General features: G+C 38.5%; 1 protein-coding gene across 2 annotated transcripts in view; it reads right to left on the reverse strand.

Moving 5' to 3' along the window:
• Positions 1–3,006: 3,006 nt before the first annotated feature.
• ZFX (zinc finger protein X-linked) overlaps positions 3,007–25,237 on the reverse strand; it is a 29,841-nt gene continuing 7,610 nt past the window's right edge. The window contains exons 2-9 of one of the 2 annotated variants that reach the window (XM_059720841.1): positions 24,928–25,023; positions 23,489–24,055; positions 15,145–15,255; positions 14,284–14,433; positions 13,133–13,273; positions 12,901–13,035; positions 8,204–8,344; positions 3,007–6,869 (exon numbers count right to left, since the gene is read on the reverse strand). In XM_059720841.1, coding sequence (XP_059576824.1) covers positions 5,683–6,869; positions 8,204–8,344; positions 12,901–13,035; positions 13,133–13,273; positions 14,284–14,433; positions 15,145–15,255; positions 23,489–24,055; positions 24,928–24,988 — 2,493 coding nt within the window. In that variant the 5' untranslated portion in view covers positions 24,989–25,023 and the 3' untranslated portion in view covers positions 3,007–5,682. The remainder of the gene's footprint in view (positions 6,870–8,203; positions 8,345–12,900; positions 13,036–13,132; positions 13,274–14,283; positions 14,434–15,144; positions 15,256–23,488; positions 24,056–24,927; positions 25,024–25,237) is intronic. The other variant, XM_059720842.1, reaches the window with a different exon arrangement.

Here is a 25,237-nt window from a genome sequence, read left to right on the forward strand (position 1 = left end):
TTGACTATGAGGCTGCCACATGCCTGTTCCCCCACCCGGCAGCCACGGCACCAGCAGCAGCAGGCAAGCGGCGCTGTGGCTTTGCTGCAGGCACAGCAGGTAGCAATGCAGCGCTGTGACCCAGGCTCTATACATGTTGAATGGACCCGGCCTAGCCAATCCAAGGCCATGCACTAGTGGGCCTGGCCGGGTCCATTCAGCATGTACAGAGCCCGGGTCTCACAGTGCTGCATCGCTGCCCGCTGTGTCTGTAGCAGAGCCACAACCATGCTGCTTGCTGCCCCCACTTGAGCCCCTCCACAAACCCACTCACTGGGACATCCCCCCCACCATGCCTCACACCTCCCGACATCCCCCCTACTCCCGACACCCTTGACATCCCCCTCCACTCCTGACACTCCCCAACATCCCCCCACCACTCCCCATAGCCCCTGACACCCCCCAGTATTCCCCACTTCCCATAGCCCCCCGACATCCCCCTCCACTCCTGACACCCCCCTGCTACTCCTCACACCCACCCACTCCCATGAACACCCCCACCTCACGTGCCTAACTTACCTTTGACAGCACTGGGGATAGCAGGAGCACCACAGAGATGCTCTGGCCAGAAACCAGAGCATCTCTCGTGGAAGACTGACTCCCAGGTTGCCTCCAGGCACAGTCCAGGACGGTGCCTTGCCCCGCTGTTCTGCAGCGTTTTTTTTTACCCCTGGGGGTCTAATTTTGCCCCTGCACTGCAAATATGCAGCACAGGGAATGTTTTTTTTGTTCCCGCATGTGCATCTTGCAGCATCTCAAAGGGGTTTGAAATGCTGCAGGAAGCACATGTGCGCTCATCTGGACGTGCCCATAGAAGAGAAATGGGTTGAAGTACTTTATTTATTGGAGGAGTGGCTAACCTGAGCCATGCATGCCATAGGTGGTATGGCAGCCTATGGCACACAGCAGATCAGGAAGAGGATGACAGAACAGTGGCAGATAGGGCATCAAGCAGAAAGCAGAGCAGTAGATCAGGCAAAGAGCACAGGGCCAGAAGCAGAAAGCAAAGTAACCCTGTATTTCACAGTGTATAGGTCAACACAGCATATAGGCCGACTCCCAGCTTTCTGATCTGAAAGGTAAGGATTTTCATAGGCATGGTGTATAAGTCAGCGCTGGGCTTGGGTGGTGTGGCACCATCCCCTGCAAGCGGTGCTGCTGGAGCTGCTCACAGGGGATGGGGCTATGCCAGCTGAGTGCCAAGCCCAGCCCCATCCCCTGTGTGGCACTGAGCCTGGCACCACTCGCAGGGGATGGGGAAAGGGAAGGTGCTGGGCTCAGTGCTCAGTTGGCCCCATCCCTGTGAGCGGCGCTACAGGCTCTGCTTACAGGGGATGAGGCTGTGCCAGCCAAGCCCCGTCCCTGTCCCCTGCGAGCAGCAACACCAAATGCTGAGCCCAGTGCCACTAGCAGGGGATGAGGATGTGCCAGCCAAGTACTGAGCCCAGCCCTGTCCCCTGCAAGCAGGGCTGGGCTTGGCATTGGGCAGCACTACTCGCAGCAAACGGGGCCAGGTTCAGCACTTGGCCGGCACAGCCCCATCCCTTGCGAGCCCTACACTGGTCACAGGGGATGGGGATGGGCTCGGCTGGTGCAGCCTTATTCCCTGAAAGCAGCAAGAGGAACCAGCAGCACTGCTCACAGGGGATGGAGTTGTGCCCTCTGAGTGCAGAGCCCAACCCCAACCCCAATTTTTTGATGTGGGATAGCATAAAAGTCTAGTTTGGTTTTTAAGATATAAAAATTGGGCTTTAAAACTTGACTTATATACTGTGAAATACAGTAAACATGTAGGGAGCATAAGGAAGCGAACAGAGAGCAGAGAAGCAGATCAGGCAAGGGAAGGGGAATCAGAATGTGGGACTAATTTGTGATACACCTGCCAAAAAGGTTTGCCCCCACTAGCTCTTTGTATTGTTTCTGTGTACTGTATTTTCTTGCATACTGCACACCCCCAAATAAAACATTCACCTTGTTTTTGGAAGGCAGAATGAAGAAAAAAGCAATTTTTCCAGAGAGTGAGAGTAAATCCTCCTGGAAACATATAGCATGTCTAGGAAGTGTGGTATACCAGAAGAGTTTGCAGGTGAGGCAGCAGGAACTTCCTGGCAGGACAGCAGCAAGCCTAGGAACCTGTAAATGGTTCCTTATGGCTGTAAATATTTCTTTATATAAGTTCCTATAAATAATTAAGTATTGTTTCCACATCACAAGCTTCATTAAGATACTGCAGACTGCAACAGCAACTCACTCACGCTCAGTCAGTGGCTTTTTGGCTACTGCCTCAGAAGCAGTTGTGAGAGGGTTAGCACTGGACTCTGCAACTGCTCTTTGCAGCCCTAAGAAGAAGCGGCAGCAGTCTTGATGGCCGTTGCTTTATTCCACCCTGCTACTAGTCCAGCAAAGAAAAAACAGCTTCCCTGATTGATATACACCCCAATATTTGAGGGCTGATTTGGGGTGAAAGTTGTGCATGGTATGAGTAAATATGGTAATTAGTTTATTTTACTGAATGATAGCAGCACATGTTGCATTACCCTGGAAAATAATACAATGGAAGTTATCTATTATCAGTATATTATTATAGTACTTCATGAAGTGCTTAACTCTTTTGATAGTGGAATTATAAAATTATAAAATGTTTACTAGAAATAAACCTTTGAAGAAAACAGAAATATAAGTCAAAGGACATGACAACTAAGAGGTTCCTGCCTCTGTAAGGGCCTCAAAGTCCCTGAAACTTATACATAAGAAAAGATCAAATACAAAGTTAAAAGATCACTGATAAATATTTTTGCTTCACAAAACATGAAGAATTTAAAGTTACAGCCCAGTACTGCACAAAATGAGTTAAGAAATGGAAAATTAAAAATAACCTGTTGTATTTATAAATCCATTAAATTAACAAAAGGTGTGTCTTGTTAAGTAAAATCCTTGTTTTAGTACTGGTATCAAATAGACTAAACATTAACAGGAAAATATTCTGATTTTTATTTTTTCACGTTATTATCAAGTACACAATTACAATAATGTCACACATCCCTATATGATTCTATGTATTTCGTTTTTTTCTTTTCTTTTTTTACAAAGTGTACAGAGGGAAGGACGTACAATATTTAACAGGGTATTTCTACAGAACAATAATTTATATTATGTCCTTGTAAAAATCTGTACCTTTTTAAAACATTGAACTGAAACATCCATTTTATAGCATTTGCTAATCAAATTATTTAAGAATTAAAACTAGCCTGTAACTAATGTCAGTACATTAACAATAACTATAATTTCATTTTCTCTTTATACAGACAAATACATTTTACAAAATCCACTTGACCAAACCCTTAATTTTTTTATTTTTATTTTTTTAAAAAAGGTTTTAATATTGTGCTTTTTAAAAAAAAAGTGTGTATGATTCCAGGCTACATAAAAGAAATAAAATGCGCAAATTTTGTGTTCTTTGTCTTTCAGCTTATTTAAAAAAATATAGTTCTAAATGACTAAAACTCTTCAGCAGTTCTGTGGGAATTTATGCAGATTTTATACACTTTTAAGGTTTCCACTTGCATAGAGCAAATCGTACAAGGGAATTCTATCTGAACAAAGAGAATTTTTGCAATATTTGAATGGAAAATAATGCATTAAGTTTTTGTGCACGTAAGGCCCCCATTTTACAACATGCAGCATTTTGGCCAACTGATATGCCAACAGAACCCCACTAAATATAGCAGAGTTTCATGGAGGCACAGTAGTCCGCCTATGCACTAAAATATCAAGGGCTGTTATTGGCAACATTTGCCAATATAGCACAGGATCAGTCTGTGTCCCTCAGACAGCAGAGACTGTGGGGAACAACAGTAAAGTAGCATTAGATGCATTTAGCTTTTCCTGAAATGATAAGTTCAAGTTAACCACAGGTGTTAACATTTAGAGTAAAACATAACAGACTGACTGAGCAATAGTTCCAGTTCTTAACAATAGTGAAGATTAGGATGTGAACATCTTAGAGCAAACCTCAGTTTCATTATGGGCCTGAAGTCTTTACAAAAGACTAAGTAAAAACCAAGGGCCAGGATCTATACCCCTTCTCAGTGAATATATCCCATTAAACAAAATGGTACTACTCACACTGGCAAGTGCCATGTGATGGGATGAGTGGTTTCAAAATCTGTCACAATCCTATATTTGTACTTCAGGCCGAATCCTGCCATCCTTAGTCAACTACTGACTTCAATGACACTCTGAGCAAGACTGCAGGATTGGATATCAAAACTTCATATGCAATTAAGCTATTCAGCTTTGCTTAACTTTTGTTGTCTTAAGACACATGACTTCATGTCTTGCACATTTATACAGCAATTAGCAACTGATGCAGCTTCATAATATAAGCCTTCAGGTGGCAACACTGCATACAATAATTGTACTGCTCTCCCAGCTGTTTATAAACAAACGAGAAGAACTGGGTTAATTCTGGATACTAATTGCTTAATAAACAGCAGTTTAACACAGATGCTAATGGCTCATGGAAAACATCCTATTTCGAAATGGTTCTGCCAGTCATAGATTATTTTTTATATTTAAGGACATTGGCCTGGAAACCAGAGCTCTATTCTCTAGAAAGTTGTCAGCTTCTACACCCTATCCTCCCACTTGAAGTTCTCTCCCATTATAGCAGGCTTTCAAAACTGAGGCAATCTACTGTTCTTTAATTTTAATCTAAAGAAATCCCCAATAAAAATATGATTATTTGATCCAAATACTGGTGTTTCATATAGCAATATTATATATAAATTCTTATTTAATTTGGGGTATACTTAACTGTACATATTAAAAGTTGCAACCTGACCAGTCAGCAAGAACAACTATATTTCATGTTTTGTCAACGTTTAGTCACCAGAAAGTTGAGGAAATCGAAATTCATTTGAGATACACAACCATCCAACAAAGAAACACAGAATAATAAACATAATATTTATGAACATTCTACCTCCAAGAAGTAAAAATAAGCATTTAAAAAAATGCCACCAACCATCATTTGTACTTATTTATAGGGAGGAATGATATATCCTTTGTAAAAGAAACTGGAATAAAAATGCAGAATATTTTTGTTCAGTAATGTTTGATGGGTAACTGCTCATATGTAAAGTGTTTAATTTGCCACAAGTTCTGTATATGCTAGACAATTAGGTGGGCCCTAATGACGTTATCCTTGACATTAAAATTTCCTGTTATTTTATACACATCTGACAATTTATCAAGAGAAAATTTAAAATATTTTTAAAATTCACAACAAAATTGTATTAACATGGACAGTGTGAGTTCCAACAAGGTCAGTAAGATAAATATATTTAAATAAACTATTACGGTTGAAAAATTCAGTATGAGACAGGGTTTACTTTATTAAATGCAACTTTATTGTTGCCATCTTTTCCTCATTTATTAAACAAACTGAATAGAATTCAGAACACGCTATTGAACAAAAGGTATAAAAGTCAACTAGAAGCAATAATCCTATTTGTATACAGCAATAAATCAAATGCACAGTATGCTTGTTTTTTGTAATTGGTGATTGACTTTAAAATAAGCTTACTGCCTAGAAGGCAATATTCCTTTATAACTCCAGCCGCTTAGTCTGTGAAAGAGACTTTAAGGCAGCCCAACATCTTTATGATGCCTCATAATGTGCTGGTTCTTCTCTGAAGGTCTTCGGAAACCTTTCTTGCAGTATTCACAGCGGTGAGGGTAGTCTTTTGTATGAATGGAAATAACATGTCGTTTGAAGCCCGAAGCATCCGTAGTGCTATACTCACAGTACTCGCATTGATAAACTTTCCTGCCACTGTGTGTTTTCATGTGTTTTTTTAGCTCATTTTGTTGCCTAAAGCCCTTTCTGCACCTCTTACACCTGAATGGAAGATCCTTTGTGTGAACTGAGAGAATATGACGACTCAGAATAAATGGATCTGCAATCTTAAAGTCACAATGTCTGCACTGGTGCAATTTTTTACCCTTGTGCGCTGCCACATGTTTTTTCAGTTCTGAGGGCCTATGAAAGCCTTTATCACACATGTCACACTTGTGAGGATAATCCTTTGTGTGGACTGAAATTATGTGTCGTTTCAAATCACTGGAGTTTGAGCTCTTGTGGTCACAATGCAAACACTGATGTGTTTTACTTTCTTGATGCATAAGGGCATGTTGCTGTAGCTCTTTGGTATCTGAAAATGTCTGAAGACAAATATCACATTTGAATGGCATTTCCTTGCTATGTTTAGTCTTTATGTGAGTTTTCAAGTTAGAAGAGTCGGCAGACCTGTACTCACAATATTGGCACTCATATGGTTTTTCACCAGTGTGAATCCGCATGTGCTTTTTGAGCTCTGACGGATGACGAAAGCCTTTGCCACACTCCACACAAATGTGAGGAAAGTTCTTGCTGTGCACTGCCAAGAGATGACGACTCAGTAACCCTTGCTCTGCTGTCTCATAATCGCAGAATTTGCACTTATGCATTTTATTGACCCCTTTGTCCCTATGTACCATCTTGTGAGTAAATAAAGCTCCTGCATGAGAGAAGCTCTTCCCACATTCATCGCATTCAATAAGCTTTTCTGTTTTGTTGGTCAGCTTGTGGCTCTCCAAGTGGTTATGTAAACTTAGTTTTTTATTGGTAGTGTAATCACAGTCTGTGCATCTGTATTTCTTCTTTGTAAGAAGGTGCTCTGGGTGGTTTTTCATGTGCCTTTTCAAGAACCCTCTGGATTTAAATTTCTTTCCACAAATCATGCAAGGGTAGACAGTCAAGGGATGACCATCAGGGCCAATGATTATTGCTGAAAACAAAAGAAAACAAACAAAAATCATGAAGTTGATATTCAAGCCTTTCGTTAACATTTGTTAACATTAAGTTATATTGTTAAGTATATCCAAGTGGGTTTCTTCCATTTGCTGTATTGAGTTGGCTTTAACCACTTTTCCACATTAAATCTATAAAACTGCAAGTCAGAATTTCCCAACAGTGATAGCTGCGGATTCAAAACTTTTGCCTTTAGCAGAAATGTCAAGCATGAAACATCCAGAGGGATGAGTGTCTTTCCAATCACAAATCAATGTCAGATGAACTACATTAAAGAAACCTGCTGAAATTCAAACAAAATTATTTAACTGATCAGTTAAATAAATTATACATCACAATATTCTCTCAAATGTATCTTTTAATTGGAATCTATCATTCTCTATTAGCAACTACTATAAGCAAAAGACACAAACAGCAAACAATTTGTTTTCCCCAACCTTCCAAAATTCTAAATTTAATACTACTTTAGCCAAATTAATGGATCTTATTCATCACACAAACTTTGCTATGCAATAGATTTTATTTTAACATATTAAAAAGTAAATGCGTTACCAAATCAGGTAGCAGCAATGGACAGGATAGAGTTTTTCATAAATACCTGGCAAAGAGATACCAACCATTTCTTTCACTTGCAAATCTGAACTGGTTCCTGGGTACTGCATGCTGTAAAACTCATTCCCTCCCCACTCCCCTCAAATGTTTGAAAAAGATGGGAGAAATACCAGAATAGTTGGAATTGGGAAAGGTAGGATTATTTTAATTTTCAGACTTGTCCAATTTGTTACTCAAGAATCACAAAAAATGGAACTGCTACAAATTAGTCAAAGTGAAAGAAATGTTTGGTGCCTTCATTTTAAATTAAGGGCTCCTAAAACAGATGCACAGGTTCTGTTTTACCTCAACACACACAAAGACAAGCAGCTGGCTCGAGAAGGAACACTGCATAGTAATGCCAATACTAGCTTGGGAGAAAAGTTATGTACATATTCAAATCAGTAGAACAAGCTGGGTTTATAAGATTTAAACTTCTGCTACACTATCACTTTTATTTTGGCTGAGGTAGGTTCCCTTTCATTTGAAACTATGGGATATTCTGTAAAGATTTTTAGTTCGAAATTTTAAAAAGAAAATATACATTGGCCATGTGACCTGAAAAATCTAGTCAGCAAAACAGAGAACACAGTAATCATCTTTCTGTAGAAATCTGCGTCCCAACCAACAATGTACATTTGTTTGGGAGTGTTTATTTGCCTCCATTTGCACATTTATATGGGTCCTGCCGCTAGAGGACAGGATCACTTCAGTACTTACCTGTCTGATATTGCCTGGATTCAGGTCTCCTCTTCTTCTTTGGTTTTTGTTTAGCTAGTCTCCCAAGTCCAGCAGACTCATCTATGTGTAAGAGTGCACTTGCCGTGCCATTCCGACTTTCAATGCCATCATTATTATTACCTAGCAAGACAAATTAAAAATTACATACCTTCATCACACTAAAGATTAACTGGACTATCAAAATTATACCAATAGTGAAAAATGCATGAATACTTAAGGAGGTTAGAAAAAGTTTGGGAAGTGGGAAATTCTTGAACACAAAACAAAGAAGTCAGACATTTAAGGGAAGACATATAAACCAGGAAAAGCTCACAGGTACACTGAAAGCTTGCAGCAAGAGAGATGAAAAAACAAGCAGGAATGGGGTCACATTTGTGGGACAAACAAAAGGTTAGAGAAGGAGCATTGGGCATGTCTACACATCGCCGTACAGCAACACTGTTACTGTGCCATGCTTTAGTACTTTCTTTTGGAAGTATTAAAGCATGGCACAGTAACCACCCATATTGCACCATACAGGTAGAACATACTTACACTGCCCTGCTACACCTCCATAGTGGCACACTATAAGCGAGGAACATGCTGTTACAGCAACGTAACTAGCGATCACGTGTAGACCCGTGTGATTGCTACGTCCCCACAGTGCACCATATGGCAATGGAATGTGTCACTGCACTGTAGGGCAATATGTATATGAGCCTACTGAGATACAAAGAACTTCTTGGCTTAAAAAGACAACACATGAGCTGCAAGAGAAGGATGTTAAACACTCTTAGTTCAAGCAATGTTCCTGAGTAATGAGAAAACTGAGGTGGGAAAATGGCACAAGCATGTGCCATCTGCTGTGCCTGTCATCACATGCCAATGAAGAGAGAAAATGTGAGCCAGAAGGCAAACTGGAAACCTTCAATAGCAAGTTCTGGGTTGAAGACATCTTTAAATTACTGGGTTGATTTGATGTGACACCATGACAGCAGACAAGTCACTGTGTCACCCATCTCTCTGGAGAACATGTATCCAAACTTCCTTGGACACTCTCTTTAAGAAAGCAGACAAGACTCTAGAAAAACTTGCAGCCAAGATTCCTGAGAAGACTCCAGCCAAGAGCCCTTCAAAAAGTCCAATCAAGAGCCCTTCAAAATGTCCAAAGTCACCTCAAAGAAATCCTTCCAAATCAATGTGATTGCTATTTAAAATATAAGTACATTAATGTAGCCATATTACTCATCTATAATTGATTGAGTACAAATTCTGGGTTATTTTTGGTGACAACAGGGTATCAGGCCTTGGTTCAGGAACAAATCACCCATTTATAACATTGTTTCCTATGGGAAAAATCAGTTCCAAGTTAGGTTTTGACTTAAGACGCCGTTTTCAGGAACCAACTGTGTCGTAAGTCCAAGGATTGCCTGTACTTTATACTTTGTATCTGATATTCTATTAGGGCTGATGTATGAGACCCCATTTCTTTCAAGTCACTTGGCTTCACATGAAGTGAATGGAAGTTTCATATGCAAAAGGGGGGTTTTTTTTGGTAAGATCAAACCTTTAATTTGGGACTCATCTCCTAATACCCCAGAAACTTTCAAAAAATACAGACCACCCTACTTTCACTATTTGCAATTCTGAAGCTTTCCTCTCCTACAAATTATTGTAGTGTGAACAAACAGTAAGCTCGACACTAAAAAACAAAGACGACAACAACATTATCTCTTCCCCCCCAGGATTATATATTCTAATTACACAAACAGTAAAAAAACAAGATAAAATTTATCAAAGAAATCAATGGAAAAATACTAGCATTATTGGCTTTTATTTAACCAAATGTTTTGTTGGTGATTTAACCCTAGTAAATTTTAAACAGCATTTTAAGGAAGAGCAGTCACCTGATGCACCAGGAAAAGAGGTGTAATGCATAAGAACAAATTAAAGCAATAGTTGCAGGAAGACACAAAGCGAGCAGTTAGATGGGTTGCTTCGACAGAACACAGATATCAAGAAAGTGTTTACCAATGAATGGAAAAGAAGTTTAGGCAGAAACAGGTTCATACAGAACCTGAAGATGTACCTGAAGCAAGCAAAAAGATTGAAGTCTCTTTGTAGCAGATAACAGATACATTTGAAAGTGTTAATCTATTTTTTAACTGACTCCAAAAAAGCATTATTTAAAGTATGTAATAGAATGATCCTTCTGGATTATTGGATGCAAAACAGAACTAAACATTCAAAAAACTACTAGATTTTTATTCCCTACTTACTAAAATGGAAAACACTCATCCCACTAGGCTTAGGTACAGTGTAGAAGAACAATAATAAAATACTGTGTTTTTAAGCCTTGACTATTACTATCATCTCATCACCATCATTCCTCCATCAGTCTCTTCTTTTCCATTCACTGACACTGAGGTTTCTCCATCTGTTCTCAATATCCACCTATGCCCACTCCGGTAGAACCCATGCTTGCACTTACCATAATTCCTCTTGCATCTCTTCCTTCAACTCATTCATCACAAGGCTCCTTGCGTTTACAATATGAACACACCTCTGTCACATTCTTAAAAAAACTCCATTTTACGTTCCATCCCTCTTCCCCTAGCACCGTTCGCTCACTATCTCCTTCATCTTTACACTCACTAAACGTGCTATCTACAGATGTTACCTTCTTTCTCTTAACTAAATTCTGGATTCCCTTCAATTTGGATAATCTTTTTGTCTCCTTGGAAACTGTGGTCAACATCATCTCCCACGCGCAGACAAAGATAAGGCTTCTACTCTATCCATCCTCCTTGATCTCGCAGCAATTTTAACAAACATTTTCCATGTCATCTTGTTTCCCCTTGGCTCTCATGGCCCCATTTTCTCCTGGTGCTCTTTATTGCTACTTTTTTGTAGTGACAACAAAACCAAATATCCTGTCACTCCAACATCTAAGTGAAAAGACTTTTTATTTAATTTCACCGTCTTCTTGCCTTTTAAGCTTTAAAAAAAATCATGTTGCTTCTACCTCCTAAATATTCCTAAAATCTGGCAGTTTTCTCTGTCCGCTTAGCTAAATTTCTCATCAAACTCTAATCCTACTCCAGACTACGGCAGCATCTTCTTCTACCTACCAGGAAAATTCACCTCAGTTGATTCAAGTGGACAAACAAGAGCATTACAATTCTGACCATAAAGCTTGATTAAACACCTCCACTGGATTTCCATTTTTATCCAAAATTCAGGCTTCTATTACATATCTCTGAAGGCCTTGCCATTACCCACCCTTCACTATTTGTCTATTCTTATATTTTACCTGGTTGCTTCCCCAGTCCCTTACAGGCAGCTAATAATGACCACCAGGATTGTTATCAGTAGTCTGTAAAGCACTTAACCTATCAGTCTTCAAGTTCCTTCTCAATAATCACTTCAGTGTTGATGCCTATGTCAAATTCCCAATTAATAAGGGACAGGTAGACAGCCAGTAGAGACTGTGGATCCTTTTAAGATGACAATTCACTAATTTACACCATTGACCTATCATTCACTTCCTTCATTTGTTACACCACTTGTTGCAATCTATCTTAAAATTATATTGTAACCTCTTTGGAGAAAAGGCAGAAGCAGAAGCTCTCCTTTCTCCAGAGGCAGAAGCAGAAGTTAGAGACTAACTGGTTCAGAGAGGTATAAATTTTGGTAGGCAATAGCCTACTTTGCTTCTCTGGACCAGTTATTATATGATTGGGCAGCATCAAGCCCAGGGGTGACCAAGCTGCAGCTCAAGAGCTGCATGGGGTTCCAGAGCAATTTAAATACATCTCCTGAAAAAGAGAAGTAGCATTATAAAAGCATTCTTTTCCTATATGTCTGCTCATTCATTATTGTCTACATCTGATCTTCAGTTCTTGCTAATCATTTATTCTTAGAAGTCATTTAACAATGAATTATTATTTGTGCTGAGGCACTGTATGCACGTCATTGACTCTGGGCCATACACATCTCCAAAACTTTGCATCTTGCAGCGCTCTATGTCAAAATTTTGGCTTGCAGCTAGAAGGGCTAGGAAGTTTGGCCACACCTGGTCTAGCACATGGGCTCCTGATATTAGTAGAGAGATGATCAACTCCCATAAGTCAGTTCTGGTGTCAGCCAGTGTCCAAATACCAAGAACCAAGAGGAAAAATTCTGAAATACCAGCCATCTGCAAAGGCTCTGGTATCACTTAGTAAGGCAGTACAAAAATGTCTCCATTTTTAAAAAATATTTCACGCATAAAACTAAGTATTTACAACTCATCTTCACTGTCTTAAATGAAATAGCAACAATGCTTTTCATCTAGAGAGTAACTGACCCCTACATACTCCTGTTTGTCCCTTTTGACAAAAATAAATATTCAGCTCTCTATCCCCAAGTCAGCATTTATTGCTTCCCAAAACTCTGAAGGGTAGAGGTACTCAAGATGCAATTTTTTCAGCTGGAAGTTTGTGTGCTTCTTGTAGCACTTCCTTTTACATCATGCAAATATGAAGGAAATGCCTGTTAAAATGGAAAAAGAAAGAAGCTTGCTTTATACTTTTCCTCCTCCTATTCCTCCCTTCTCTATTCAGCTTTAGGATTTATAATGCCAAGAAGATATTCCAAATATCATATTCTTCCTATACTAGCCATAGTACCTTAAGACATGCTTGATTATCACCTACCATAAGCTGCTGCCCAAGCTATTGGCATGAACGTTTTGATTTCAGTGTCATCAATCTGCTGCTCATGGGCCACTGCTGCATCCTCCTCCCCTACAATCACTTCCATATAAACCTCATCTGTAATTTCTGCAACATCTAAAAGAAAGAGAAATTAACAGTAAACAGTATTAATAAAATTTTCACATAATTAAAAATAAAAATCCCTGTCCCCAAATGAAGGCCACCTACTTACTTAGATCTTCATCATCATTCTGAGAATCATTTACAGTCATGTAAACCATTTTTTCCCTTGGAATACGAACACTGTTATTTTGATCGAGTAGTCCCACTCCATCATTCTCAGGCTCACTCTCCACAATGTCAACTGTACCTCCTAATTAAGAGCAAAAAACAGTACATTTCTACTAAATTACATTTTAAGCTGAAGAACTAATCAAATGAAAAAAAATAGATAGTGCATATTCTTTAACATTTAGAACTCATAGCTTTTTAAAGGTCATTTGAAAGAAACTAACACAGTTTCTTAGGCCCCTAGCAGACATTATACTTAAGATGAGACTGATCTGTTAATTATATCTTAAGTACTAACCCAGCTATACATTCAAGGAATTAATACTGCCACAAAAAAAGAAACCTGCCACAAAAATAATACACACAAAAGGTACAGTATTTTTGTGGCTGGTTTCCTTCATGCTTTAAACCCAATACGTGGCAGGGTTAGGATAACACCAACGTCTCTAACTAGCCTTGGTGCCATCTCAGCCGATGATCAGTTGACTGTCAGCAGGACTGGGACCCTACCAGGGCTCGAACCACCATTGCAATTAGCTGATTTTCAGCTAGACTGGAACTGCACTGAGGCTGGAACCCCACTGCACTCCAAATCCATCTGATGATCAGCTGTTGTCAGCTGGAATGGGAATGCCCTGTAGCCTGTTTGACCCTGGTGTGGACCCGATCTGGCTGACAATCAACTTAATGTCAGAGCTGGCAGGGTTCGTGCCAGAGTTCCAGCCAGCTGGGTGCCTGACAATCAGCTGATTGTCAGTCAACCCTAGGGACTATGTAGGGGCTGGTTCAAGCCCCAGAGCCAGTTGACAATCACCTGATTTTCAGGCACCCAGGTTTCAAACTGCTTTGCAGGGGAACCCAGAATCCTGATCCCAGACTCCCTCTGCACTGGCAAGTAGGGTATGATTGGGATCCGATTCCTGATTCCAAAACAGTGTGTTCTACTATGCACACATGGCATGGCAGGAGGTGTGATTGCGGGGATTGGGAATAGACCCCACCGCACCTTTAAATTAACGTCTCCCAGCAGCCTTACTACACAGGATTAAATAAATCATGTTAAGATACTCTAAGATGAACATATTGCTTTACCTATATCATCTTCTCCAGGATCAGCTTTGAATATATAGACTTTGATGACTTCTGGACAAATGCCATCCACTTTACAAGGATCACTTTCTGACTCTGCCTCCATGGTAATTTCAGCAGAACCTTCATGTTCTATTTTACCAGCATCGTCCACTGGAAAGACAAATTATGATACAATAACACAATCATACAGAGAGAATGAGAATGGATCCATGTAATTATTTGAATGGGAATATGCTTAAAAATGAAAAGTTAACTGGTTTGCCATTGTAATAAAAGGAAATGCCCGTAAGTAAAACTGTTTAACTCTTAGAAAAAGAACAGACATGGGATAAATGAAATTCAAGACATTTAATCTCATAGCAATGATAAAAGCAGAAAAGTAAAATCCTATTTTAAAAGGCCAAGTATTCTTGCATCGTTTAATTAATAAACAGAAGCATTCTTGGATTACTCAGTGAAACAAAGTGAGTATAAGCAAGCCCACCCTGAGTTCCGTGTTCTTACATGTAGACTGTTATTGCTACATGAGCTAACTAGTTTAAAGTTACGTTGTGTACCTTTAACATTACCTTAGTCATGTCTATGACTGCACCATAGACATACTCTAACTGGCCTTTTTTTTCTTGACTACTTGTATATGGAACTAGCATAAAGAGGGGAAGATAAACACATCATCAGGAAACAGCAAACAGCAGCAAGAAGTTGGGGGTGGGGGAAGGCCTGGGGAAGGGTAGGGGAGGGGAAGGGTAGCACAATAATCTACATAGTACAAAAATCGTATTTTCCTTATTTTAAGTGCTTTCCCTTCACACCCAACAACCCATAACTATCTTCCCCAGAAGTCCCCATTCCTCCTCTTACCAGTTCCACAGGACCGTATATTGAAGGAGTTACCCCTTCTGTGCAGAACTGGATCTGGTTGCCATTGAGCTTCTCCATACTGTTTCTCCAGTTGGCTAGGAAGGGGATTAACTATAAGAATACAAAAAGTTCTGCCTTTTTCTCTACTTATGCAGAAGTTGACTGACCTATATATTAAGCAACCCCAAACTTTTTGTCTGCTCATAAAGGAAGGGACCAAGCCCAGTTACAACACAGTAAATTCCTTCCTTGTCAATAATTTCCACCCCTGTAGAATGGGATCTAAACTGGGTGTAGTATAACAATCCCATGTTATTTTTAATTTCATTCTGGGACAATCCTCTAAAGTAAGACTGAACCTGCTTCTCTGCTGCTCCCCAAAGACCTCCTCCAAGCAGCAACAGAATGAAAATGAAGCCATTAAAGCCTAGTATTTCATAACTTTAGAAGCACCCCCCACTCTTTTCCAACATAACCCAAAATATGTTTCTAGCACTTAAAGTTCTGGACTTAAAATCTGAAACATTATAAATAGCAAATTGGTGTCAGGAGGTTTACACGACTCCCTCAGAGCCACACAGTTAGGACTAATGGTAACAAAGAATACCAGTTTTAAAGGAATAAACACTGTAAAGATATAATCTCAATACAACTTTTTAAAGGTCTAAAAGTTTTCTACTACCTTTCTGTAAGATATGTGCTATACATAAGGTATTTGATAACATATTATGAAGGTTTTCTCAATGTTCATAGTGAAAGATGTACAACAGCTTTACGGCTAAAACATAATACAGCCATTCTGAACATCTTACTTACCTCATTTGTAAAGCACTGAGGCCTACTACTGAAAATAACGTATAAGTGCTAGATACTACTATCCTGCATTCCCATAAACACAAAACCTTCATACCACACACGGTCATGTGTTCTCTCTCTTCAACAATCCATATACTTGTACATATTTTCAAATGCATATAATTTACCAAGCAGGAATATAAGTAAACTGATAGGCTTCACTGTAAGTACAGGTAATGTTATACAACTTTTTAGGAAATTAAAAATAATTGGTCTTCAGTCTACTATTCCCAAAATTTGAGATGGCAGCAGGAATGAATAATAACAGTGTTTCCCAAGTCCTGTGGAGCCCTATAGTACTACCTGATGTACCTTTAGAAACAAAACCCTAGAATGAGAGATAATGTCCTAAGTGAAACTGCTGTACTTGCAACTCACAACCCTTTAAACTGGATAAAAAAGGCAGGACCTTACAATGATGTGTTATTTCTGATCATATTACATAGCCTTATGGTAAGCATTTTCCATTATCTGGATGCACTTTTATAAATTCCTTCAGACATTCATGAAACACTAAATATTACTCAAAAACTGACACAGAAAGAAAATCTTGCTTTTGTTCCTCATGTGCTATGTTGTTCCTGGTGTGAGGTGTAGGAGTTCCTTTCTATCTACTGGCTTGCTGTCCACATATAAGCAGTTTGTAACCATTGAAATCAAGAGCCAAACAACTAACCCTGAAGTTCTAATGCTTAGAGTAGGGGTCAGCAACATTTTTTCAGTGGCATACCAAATGACCCAGCTTGGGCCAGCACTAGGACCTGGCTGCCATTGCTGCTTCTCCCAACCACTGGGCTGCAGCATGGGCAAAGCTAATGGCTGCCCTGCTATGGTACAGGTGAGGCCCCTCACCACCAGATATGGGCCAGTCCAACGACTCCGTGGACCACAGGTCATTGACCTCTGGTTCTAAAATGCTAGATGTTAGGTTTTCTTTAAAAGAAACAGGCATCCTCTAACTATGGGGGTATTTTAAAAAATGTTTATATAACAGAAGGTTGTAGTTATAAAGTTCAATCCTTCTCTTAAAAATTACAGATAACCTTTCCTTTATGACAGAAGAAGAATGGAGAGAAATCTTTGTTAAAGATGCAATTTTAAGAAACTAATGCAACTTTCAATGTAAAATTTAGAATTAGGTCATTTCCCAATTCTTCTGTACAATATATAAAAATTACATGTATGACAATGTAAATAACCTTTAACAATCCTATTAAAACATTACAAAATATGAAGACCGTAGGACTACAAGGCCAAATCTTACAACATGAGAAAAAAATCCCCCACCTCAACTGCTGGTACAGCTTGCAGCATTTACCATGTTACAAGTGCTTGAAGGATAAAAGGACGAAAGAGGTAATGGCAAAAAGAATGAAACTGGGCCTGAAAGAGAAATTAGCTACACGGAAACCTGTCTATTATTAAGAAAACATTTTTTTGTACTGAGGTTATCTAAGGTAATATTCCACCTATTATCTATATGAAGATGCAACAAAATTAGACAGGTTGGTCCAGTAAAAGAAATCACAAACAAACCCTTGCCTCCTGTCCATTTCCTGAACAACACAGCTACAACAACACTCCAGCCCAAAATAAGACCAAACAGAGACATAACTAACGAGGTTTTCGCTTTTGGCCAGCATTACCCAATCCTGGTGGGGCACTTTCATATGCCTCTCTACTGTGCCTACTAATGCCACTTCCCTTGCTGCTCAGCCACTCCTTATCCTCACTGCTGGCAACAGGCAGCAGGGAATTTGGTGGTAAGAGAACCAGCAGCTGCTTTAGGGAGGCACAAAAAGTCCCTACTCCTCACTGCTGCTGTTGCTGCAGCAATAGCACAGATTGCCCAGGGAGCCTCCACTTCGGCACCCCCTCTAAGTTGGTACCAGGGGCTGCTGCCCTGCTTGCCCACCCCTACTTACCCTATCAGCAAAACAGATAAGAAAGGAAGGATTAAAGAATAAGGAAAAATAAAATATAGTTAACAGTGAATAAATGTCTACTATGAAAAATGTACATGTGAACACACCTTCAACTCTCCTATGAAATACGAACTTTCATTTCTACCCAGGAAAACTTTTACAGTCTTTTTCTCCTATGCCTGAAGAAGGGTGTTTGTGCCCCAAAGCTTGCAATTAAACAACTTTTTTTGCAAAAATCTAGTTGGTCTAATAAAATACATCACCTCTACCACGAATCCTGATTCCATGTGTGAACAAGTCACAACAAACAAAATGAAAATGTCATCCCCGAAATGATCAAATAGTATAACCCTCGAATTATATTTCTCCAATTTTCTAGAAATGTCTCTAATGTTTAAATTCATATTCTTGGAACAGAAATATATTCTGCATGTGACATCTACGTAAGCAGGTATAATATTCATAAAATATTTTAATAGAATGTAGCATACACAATCTTTCACCACCAAGTCAAAATGTGCACACTAGCTAAAGTTGCTAACTAACACATCTGTTTAAACCATGCTTGTGCTTTCTTGGCCTATGAAATAGAAGCTTAAAGAGCTGGAATTGTTCAACACTGTATGCTTAAGTTCAACAATCCATAGTCAGATTTCACAGCATTGCTGCCTTTTTACTGGGTTGAAAACCTACAAATAAAGCAGCATCTTTCAGGTCATCTTGATTTTTAGTGTAGCTTTTGAGAGCTCTCTTTACACATATCCCTTACAACAATTTCTTTTTTGTAGGGTGAAAGGAGTCAAACTAAAAAAATGTTAATTCCCTGAATACATAAAAGATAGAATTAACCTTGTGCATAAATGCTGATGCCATCATTTTGAAATGTTCATTACTCTTCATTAATATCACACCAAGCCAGCTCTTACGAAGATTTCAGAAATTGCGTCATATCAATTTAACTAAGCTTAGAATCTGACTCAAGCTTTACGGATCAATGAGGAACAACAGGTTTTTTCATCCTTTATGCTGAGGGACTATTAAAGATAATAAATAAAATGCACAGGATAAATTGTTTGCTTGTCTGCAGATCAATTGGCTTAATTTAACTTTTCCTTTAAACTGGATTTTTTCCAAAAAGCTGCTATTATTATATTATTATTATTATTATTTAAGCCATATTCCCCAAACTGACTTTGCTCAGACAATCTAAGCATATACTGTACACATTTTCCATGTATTACAATAAGTTTGCACTTCTTGTCCATTGAAATGACAATTTTGGTTCCTGGTGTACTCTGGAATTTCTTTTGCCCTCTTTGCTTCTCCACACAGGACATTGCAATGTGGATGCCCAACACAATGCCATGCAACCCAAATATTTATTCAATGCTCAACATGACAAGGCAAGCTTCTTATACTTCCAAAAAATAACACTATTTAGGTTTTTATATCATACACATCACTATCATATATGAGCACCTGCAAGCCCTTATCTACTCTGCTTAGAGCTCCATAAAGATATCTATAAAAAGGAGTTCCCAGCCTCAAAAGAGTTCAAGAAAGACTAGTAACAAATATCAGTCTAGGCAACATACTAAAGGGTAGTCTGGCAGAATTACTGTAGGTAAGGTCTCCCAACATGCCCCACTTTGGGACTAGCATGTGACCAGATAATAAGTCTGGTAGCAAATGCTTCATTATTTTTAAATTTCCTGTATTTTTCAAGAATCACAAGAGAAAACAGCTCTATACTCCCAAGTAACTGATTACGACCTGATTCTTGAATAATGAAATTACCTGAATTATAGTTTTATTGTTTTGAGTCCCCTTCTCTTGCTTTGATAGATGTTACTCAAGAAGTAGGGAAGGAGGAAAAAAGGGGGCCGGTGAGGTCCTTCTAAACTCAAGAAAAGATATGAGGACCGTTATCATCCTTCTAAATAAACCTGGTTCGAAAAGTGTCTTGTATTGAAATATGTTCAGCTTGATATACAAAAATCAGAACTTTCCTGATTCAGGACAAAATCAGGATGGAAACATAATGTGCCTGCTCCATTTGTCAACATTATATAGCTTCCTAGATCTGTGGCATATGGGATCAATGCAAATATTCCAGGCTTAATCTTTATCGCTTTGGAAATTGGAACGTTATTTTCATCTCATCATTTTTATTGTGAAAAATAAACTAAGTATGCCCAACAAAACTTTTTTCTCTGGGAGCTACTTTTCTGGCCCCTGGTTAATAACACAGTGTATGCCTCTAGTTTCGCTAACCTAAAAAATGTAGAAACCATAATTTTATTTGTGTGACTCACTTAAGATATTAGCTTCCCTGACAGGCTCCAACATCTATCATTCCATGACTATTTTTTTACAGTTTTGTTAAAAATTGGTTCATCTCCTTATTCTTACATTTCCATTTACAGAGAAATGGGTTTCCAAGTCATAGCTAAGGTCTATTAGTAAAGACAGTGGACTGATATGTGTCTGGAAAGAATCTATCTTATTTTGGCTGTGATTTATCAAGTCTTCCTTAAACGGTTTGTTTTGGCATGCACAAAAGGAAAAGATTCCAAGAGGTTTGATCATTTTTCAAGTTACTTTGCATAAGGTACTGGTATTCCCTGCCAAGTCAATCAATGGCAAAAATGACTGTTATAGTCATATACTTGGTCTGGCTCAGACTCAGTATAGAGTAAATAACTGAGTTTCTGAAGACAAAGAGTATCTACAGTAGAAGGGGGTATTGGTAGTAAGGAGTATTATCTTGGAAATGAATGCATGCCAGGGAAACCAAAACACTGATATACAAACTACATTACATGTATAAGGGAAAATATTTTGATTAAAAAACAAATGAACTTGCTGAAGGAATGTCACAGAGAATGGACATCAGTAAGACATATACCATCGTAAGAGACAATGCAGGCTGAAACCATGAATGAGAAGGTTTCAAGACAGAATAAGAAAAGTACATCTGGAGCCATTTAACCATGCAAAAAGGGTAATTTTGAATGATGAAAGAATGATCAGACTAAAAAGAAGCTAAATAAAGATAGTACCTGCCTAGCAAAAAGCAAGCAACAAAAGGGAACCAACAGCCAGGAAAAAAGGCAAACTGATTTGCCAAATTTCAGCGAAGACCTCAATATAAATAAGCTGAGACTAACATACAGTGCAGAGTGGTATTTTGCCTCTCAAGTGGCAGGTTATAATAATATGTGAAAAGGCTTTCTGAAGAATAAAGACAAATATCCATATACTGTTGCATAAAAGGAAATTGGCAGCTTTTGGACACTAATGTCAGGCATCTTAGTTTGTTTGCCATCCTAGCAAAATTCTACTCAAACTATTTCTCCAAGGTGGTAAATTAAAACAGGTATAACTGAAAGGAGATTTGGTAAAAATCAAGCATACATGCAATGACTTAGAAAGGAAACCCCCCCCACCAAAGGTGAGGTTAATATTGATGACCACTGAGTGCACCGAGTAATAAGTGCATCTGAAGGAGATGACTGATGGTGAAAACCATTACATGCACTGATGATATAAAGAGGAAGGATTTGAATTCAAGGAACACCAGACTTTTTTTCCCTCTATAATAATGTCTGTCAGTTGGACAAACTCCACTTAATGAGAGGGAGTACCAAGATGCTAGCTACTTCAAAGCAGCAGAACTTGTTGGTCAGGCTTTAAACAACACAGTAGGTAGTAATGGTAACTTTCATTTAACTTAAATTCTGACATGTACCTTCAACCCCAAAATTTAAAGAAAAATGACAGGTATGTTTTATAACAAAAGGAGTTTTGATTTACTTACTTAAAAACTAGAAAGGCTAAATATATTGAAAAAAACACTTTAAAAGGCATTAACTTACTTAATAGTAAATAGAGTACAGCAACTCTACTAGTGGGAGAAATAATTTGTTGAGAATACAAAAAACCTTAATGGTTCTGGATCCTGGTTTTCTCTGATGTAAAAAAAAAAAAAACAACCAAAAAACCAAACAAACAAACAACTTTTTTTAACCCAAAATTTGGGTAACTCAAAATCCACATTTTTCTGGGATTAAAATGAAACACTTATACAAGATAAAAAATATATATTATATGTATACAAGATATAAAATATATGTATTATACAATATCTTATATAAGTGGTATCATTTTAATCACATAAAAATATGGAATTTGGGTTATTTTTTAATCAAAAAATTAGGGATTCTTTTTGTTTAATCAGAGAAAACCAGGATCCTTGTTGGTAAGAAACAGATTCAGGGTGGCTTCTTAGTGGGGTAAGTCTTTCAGGGATCATTAAGGTATTTCCCTTGTTAATTTAAAAAATGGGAGCGCAAGATTATTTTACACCTGGAAGTTAAAACATAGGCAATAAAGAAATCCTGTCATCATGAAGCAAGAAGAAAACATACTGACATCCTTAGATATCATTTATAATTAAACCAAAACAAAATAATGCTTAAAGAACAAAAAGCAGGCAGATAATGAAGAACTGATATTGGAAATGAATCAAGATTCATGCTATATTATTACTTTAGTATCCCTGCTTGTCCCAAGTAAAGCTGGAAAACAATTTGTAACGTCCAACTAAATGGACTAAATAATAAATATAAAAAAACCCTTTTCTATGACCTTATGGCAAGCAGATGAACAATAGTTCCTTTTAATGTGTCATCTTAGACCTAAGCATGTCAGATCATACTATAAAATATAAGCATTAATTTGTGAAAAAACATATCATTATCAAAGGAATGAACTCAATGTTCTGGTGGACCAATTTGCCAAGCTTATGCTTCTTTAAATACTAAGATGTAAACTGACTGTACTACTGTTACCAACAAAAAGGGAAATCTAAAAAACATCAGAAAGCAACAGATTGAATTTGAGGTTGCACAGCAATGGCTGTCCTTCTTGCATCGTCAGTTTCATCAAAATAAAAAAACCATATAGGAAAAACTGACTGCGGCATATGTATGTATACATCTAGAAGAGAAGCTAAGCAAAAACAAGATTATGGATAATGTTTCAGACTTAAGACGTTTTTTCAGACTGCAGAAAACCAGAACAGCTCTGACTCTTTTCCCACCTAACATTAAACTATTCTGCTTTCTTCATAGTTCTGTGCCGTGTATATTTGCATAAACATATACGCTGGAGCATAATGTTTAAACAAACATACTAAGTTTATGCCACGTTTATTTCAATGTAATTCTTAGTAAGTACACAGCAGTTATTTGAAACCTTTCTTGTTACATTATCATTCTGTAAAAAAAGTACAAGTATTTTCTTTTAAATATCCAAGAAAAAATATCTTTTTCTTATAATCAGATACTCATTTCAAGCTGTCTTTACACTAGCTTCATTTAACAAACTGTCCTAATAGAAACACATTATAACTGGAAACTTTCATGTACATTTGTGAGACTTTCACTTTTAGAGATATTTGAGAAAGATCTAGTTGCTGATATTTAAAACATGAAAAATTTCAAACAGAGCTCAGTTAGTCATTCATTATGTATGTTGTATTGCTTTACCCAGAAACTTACAGGAAATCATAAGGTAATCCTCACAGTTGCCCTTATCATCCTGATGCTCCACAGGGATACCATTTGCATCAATTACTGCTTCTGAGGCACAGTCCGCCACCAAGACTTCTTCAGAAACTACATCTGTTCCCAGAGTATCGGTGACAATATCTGCTTCTTCACCGTTATCATGAACCACATGTTCTACATGCCCAACATCAGGTACGTGCATTGATTCACTTGTCAGTACATGTTCTGGTATAGACATAGCTTCAGATGTTAAGTCAGAGGCTAAAACATCATCTGGAACAGTACAATGTGCTAAAGAAACTTCTTCAGCTACATCTTCGTCCAGCACTTGTTCAGGAATGATGACAGTTTCAGACACATCCGCCTCATCCATAATATCAGAGCAGTGAACATCCTCAATAACAACGTCTTCAATGACATCTTGGATTACTACCGAATCTGGATCATCAGGAACAAAGTTGTGTACAGTTATGTCTGAGTCCACCACATCTGAAACAAATACAGTTTCTTGTACTTCCACAACAATCTGATCTCCATCCATATGTGCTGCATCAGCTCCTGAAAACATAATCAAACCAGCATTTAAAATGTATGCAACGTGGGATGGATATTTATCTGCTCTAAGTTACTTTAATTTGTCTTAAGGTCATAATATTTCTAACTCCTACAAGAACTCTGGTATATCTAAGCAGACATAGTAATATAGATAAGTAGACAAAGTAGCTGATAAAAAACTAGAAAACTATTAATACTTTACCAGCCACTAGTATTTCTTTAATAAATTAACATTCAGCTAAATAGGAGTGTATTGTGGAAGGTCACCTAATTCTGAGACACCCCCCCCCAACAATCTCCAAACAATGCTCTTTTCAAAGAATAAGGTAGAACTAGAACATGTTATTATTCTGGACCAGGGGTGTTTAACCTCTGGCCTGTGGCCCACAGAGCTATCCCATTTGGCCCACAGGGCTCCCCGTGGGTCTGGAGATATGGCTGCAAGGAAGCAGTGGCCGTTAATATAGTCATCCTCCCCCACGGCCACAGGGGGCCATGTTGGGGCCGGGCCGGGCCACATTCCTTCTCCCTTTCAGGGCTGTGCTGGGACCAGGCTATGCCCCTTCAACATTGGTGCTGGGCTGCCCTCACACCCCTCTGCACAGCCAGATAGTGCCTGGCACACCTGCCTTAAATGCCAGATCAGGACCACAGCCAGATTTGGCTCACAGATGGACCAGGCACTCACCATCTGGCCCAGAGTGGGGGAAATGTTGAACACCACAGTTCTAGACAAACGAAAGTCACAAGTACAGAATTCACCCCAAAATTAATAAGCTGGTAAAGCACAGCTCAGCAACAATAAATTACATTGCAACTACTCAATTATATTTAATAGGAACAGCTTTATCTATATGCTGTATCGCCTGTCAGACCTGTTGGATCAAAAAATGTATTTGCTTCATGTGGCTGCAGTTCAAGTCCATCTTCATCCATGGCCTTTAATTTTAATTCTCATCAGTCACCAATGCCTGTAGGAAGAAAAGAGAAAAAAGTTAGTCTAACAGCAGTTATAATTCTGTTACTTCTGCATATAGTAATATTATATTAATTATATCCAGGGATAGATCTGCTGGCTCCATTGAAAGCAATGGCAAAACTCCCCTTCACTTCAATATGGCCAGGAGTTTAATTAAATTGCCTGTGCTACTGAGGTTCTAAACCTTCTGAAAAGCCACACCTCCT

Source organism: Alligator mississippiensis, chromosome 1 (assembly GCF_030867095.1).
Source record: "Alligator mississippiensis isolate rAllMis1 chromosome 1, rAllMis1, whole genome shotgun sequence".
NCBI lineage: Eukaryota > Metazoa > Chordata > Crocodylia > Alligatoridae > Alligator > Alligator mississippiensis.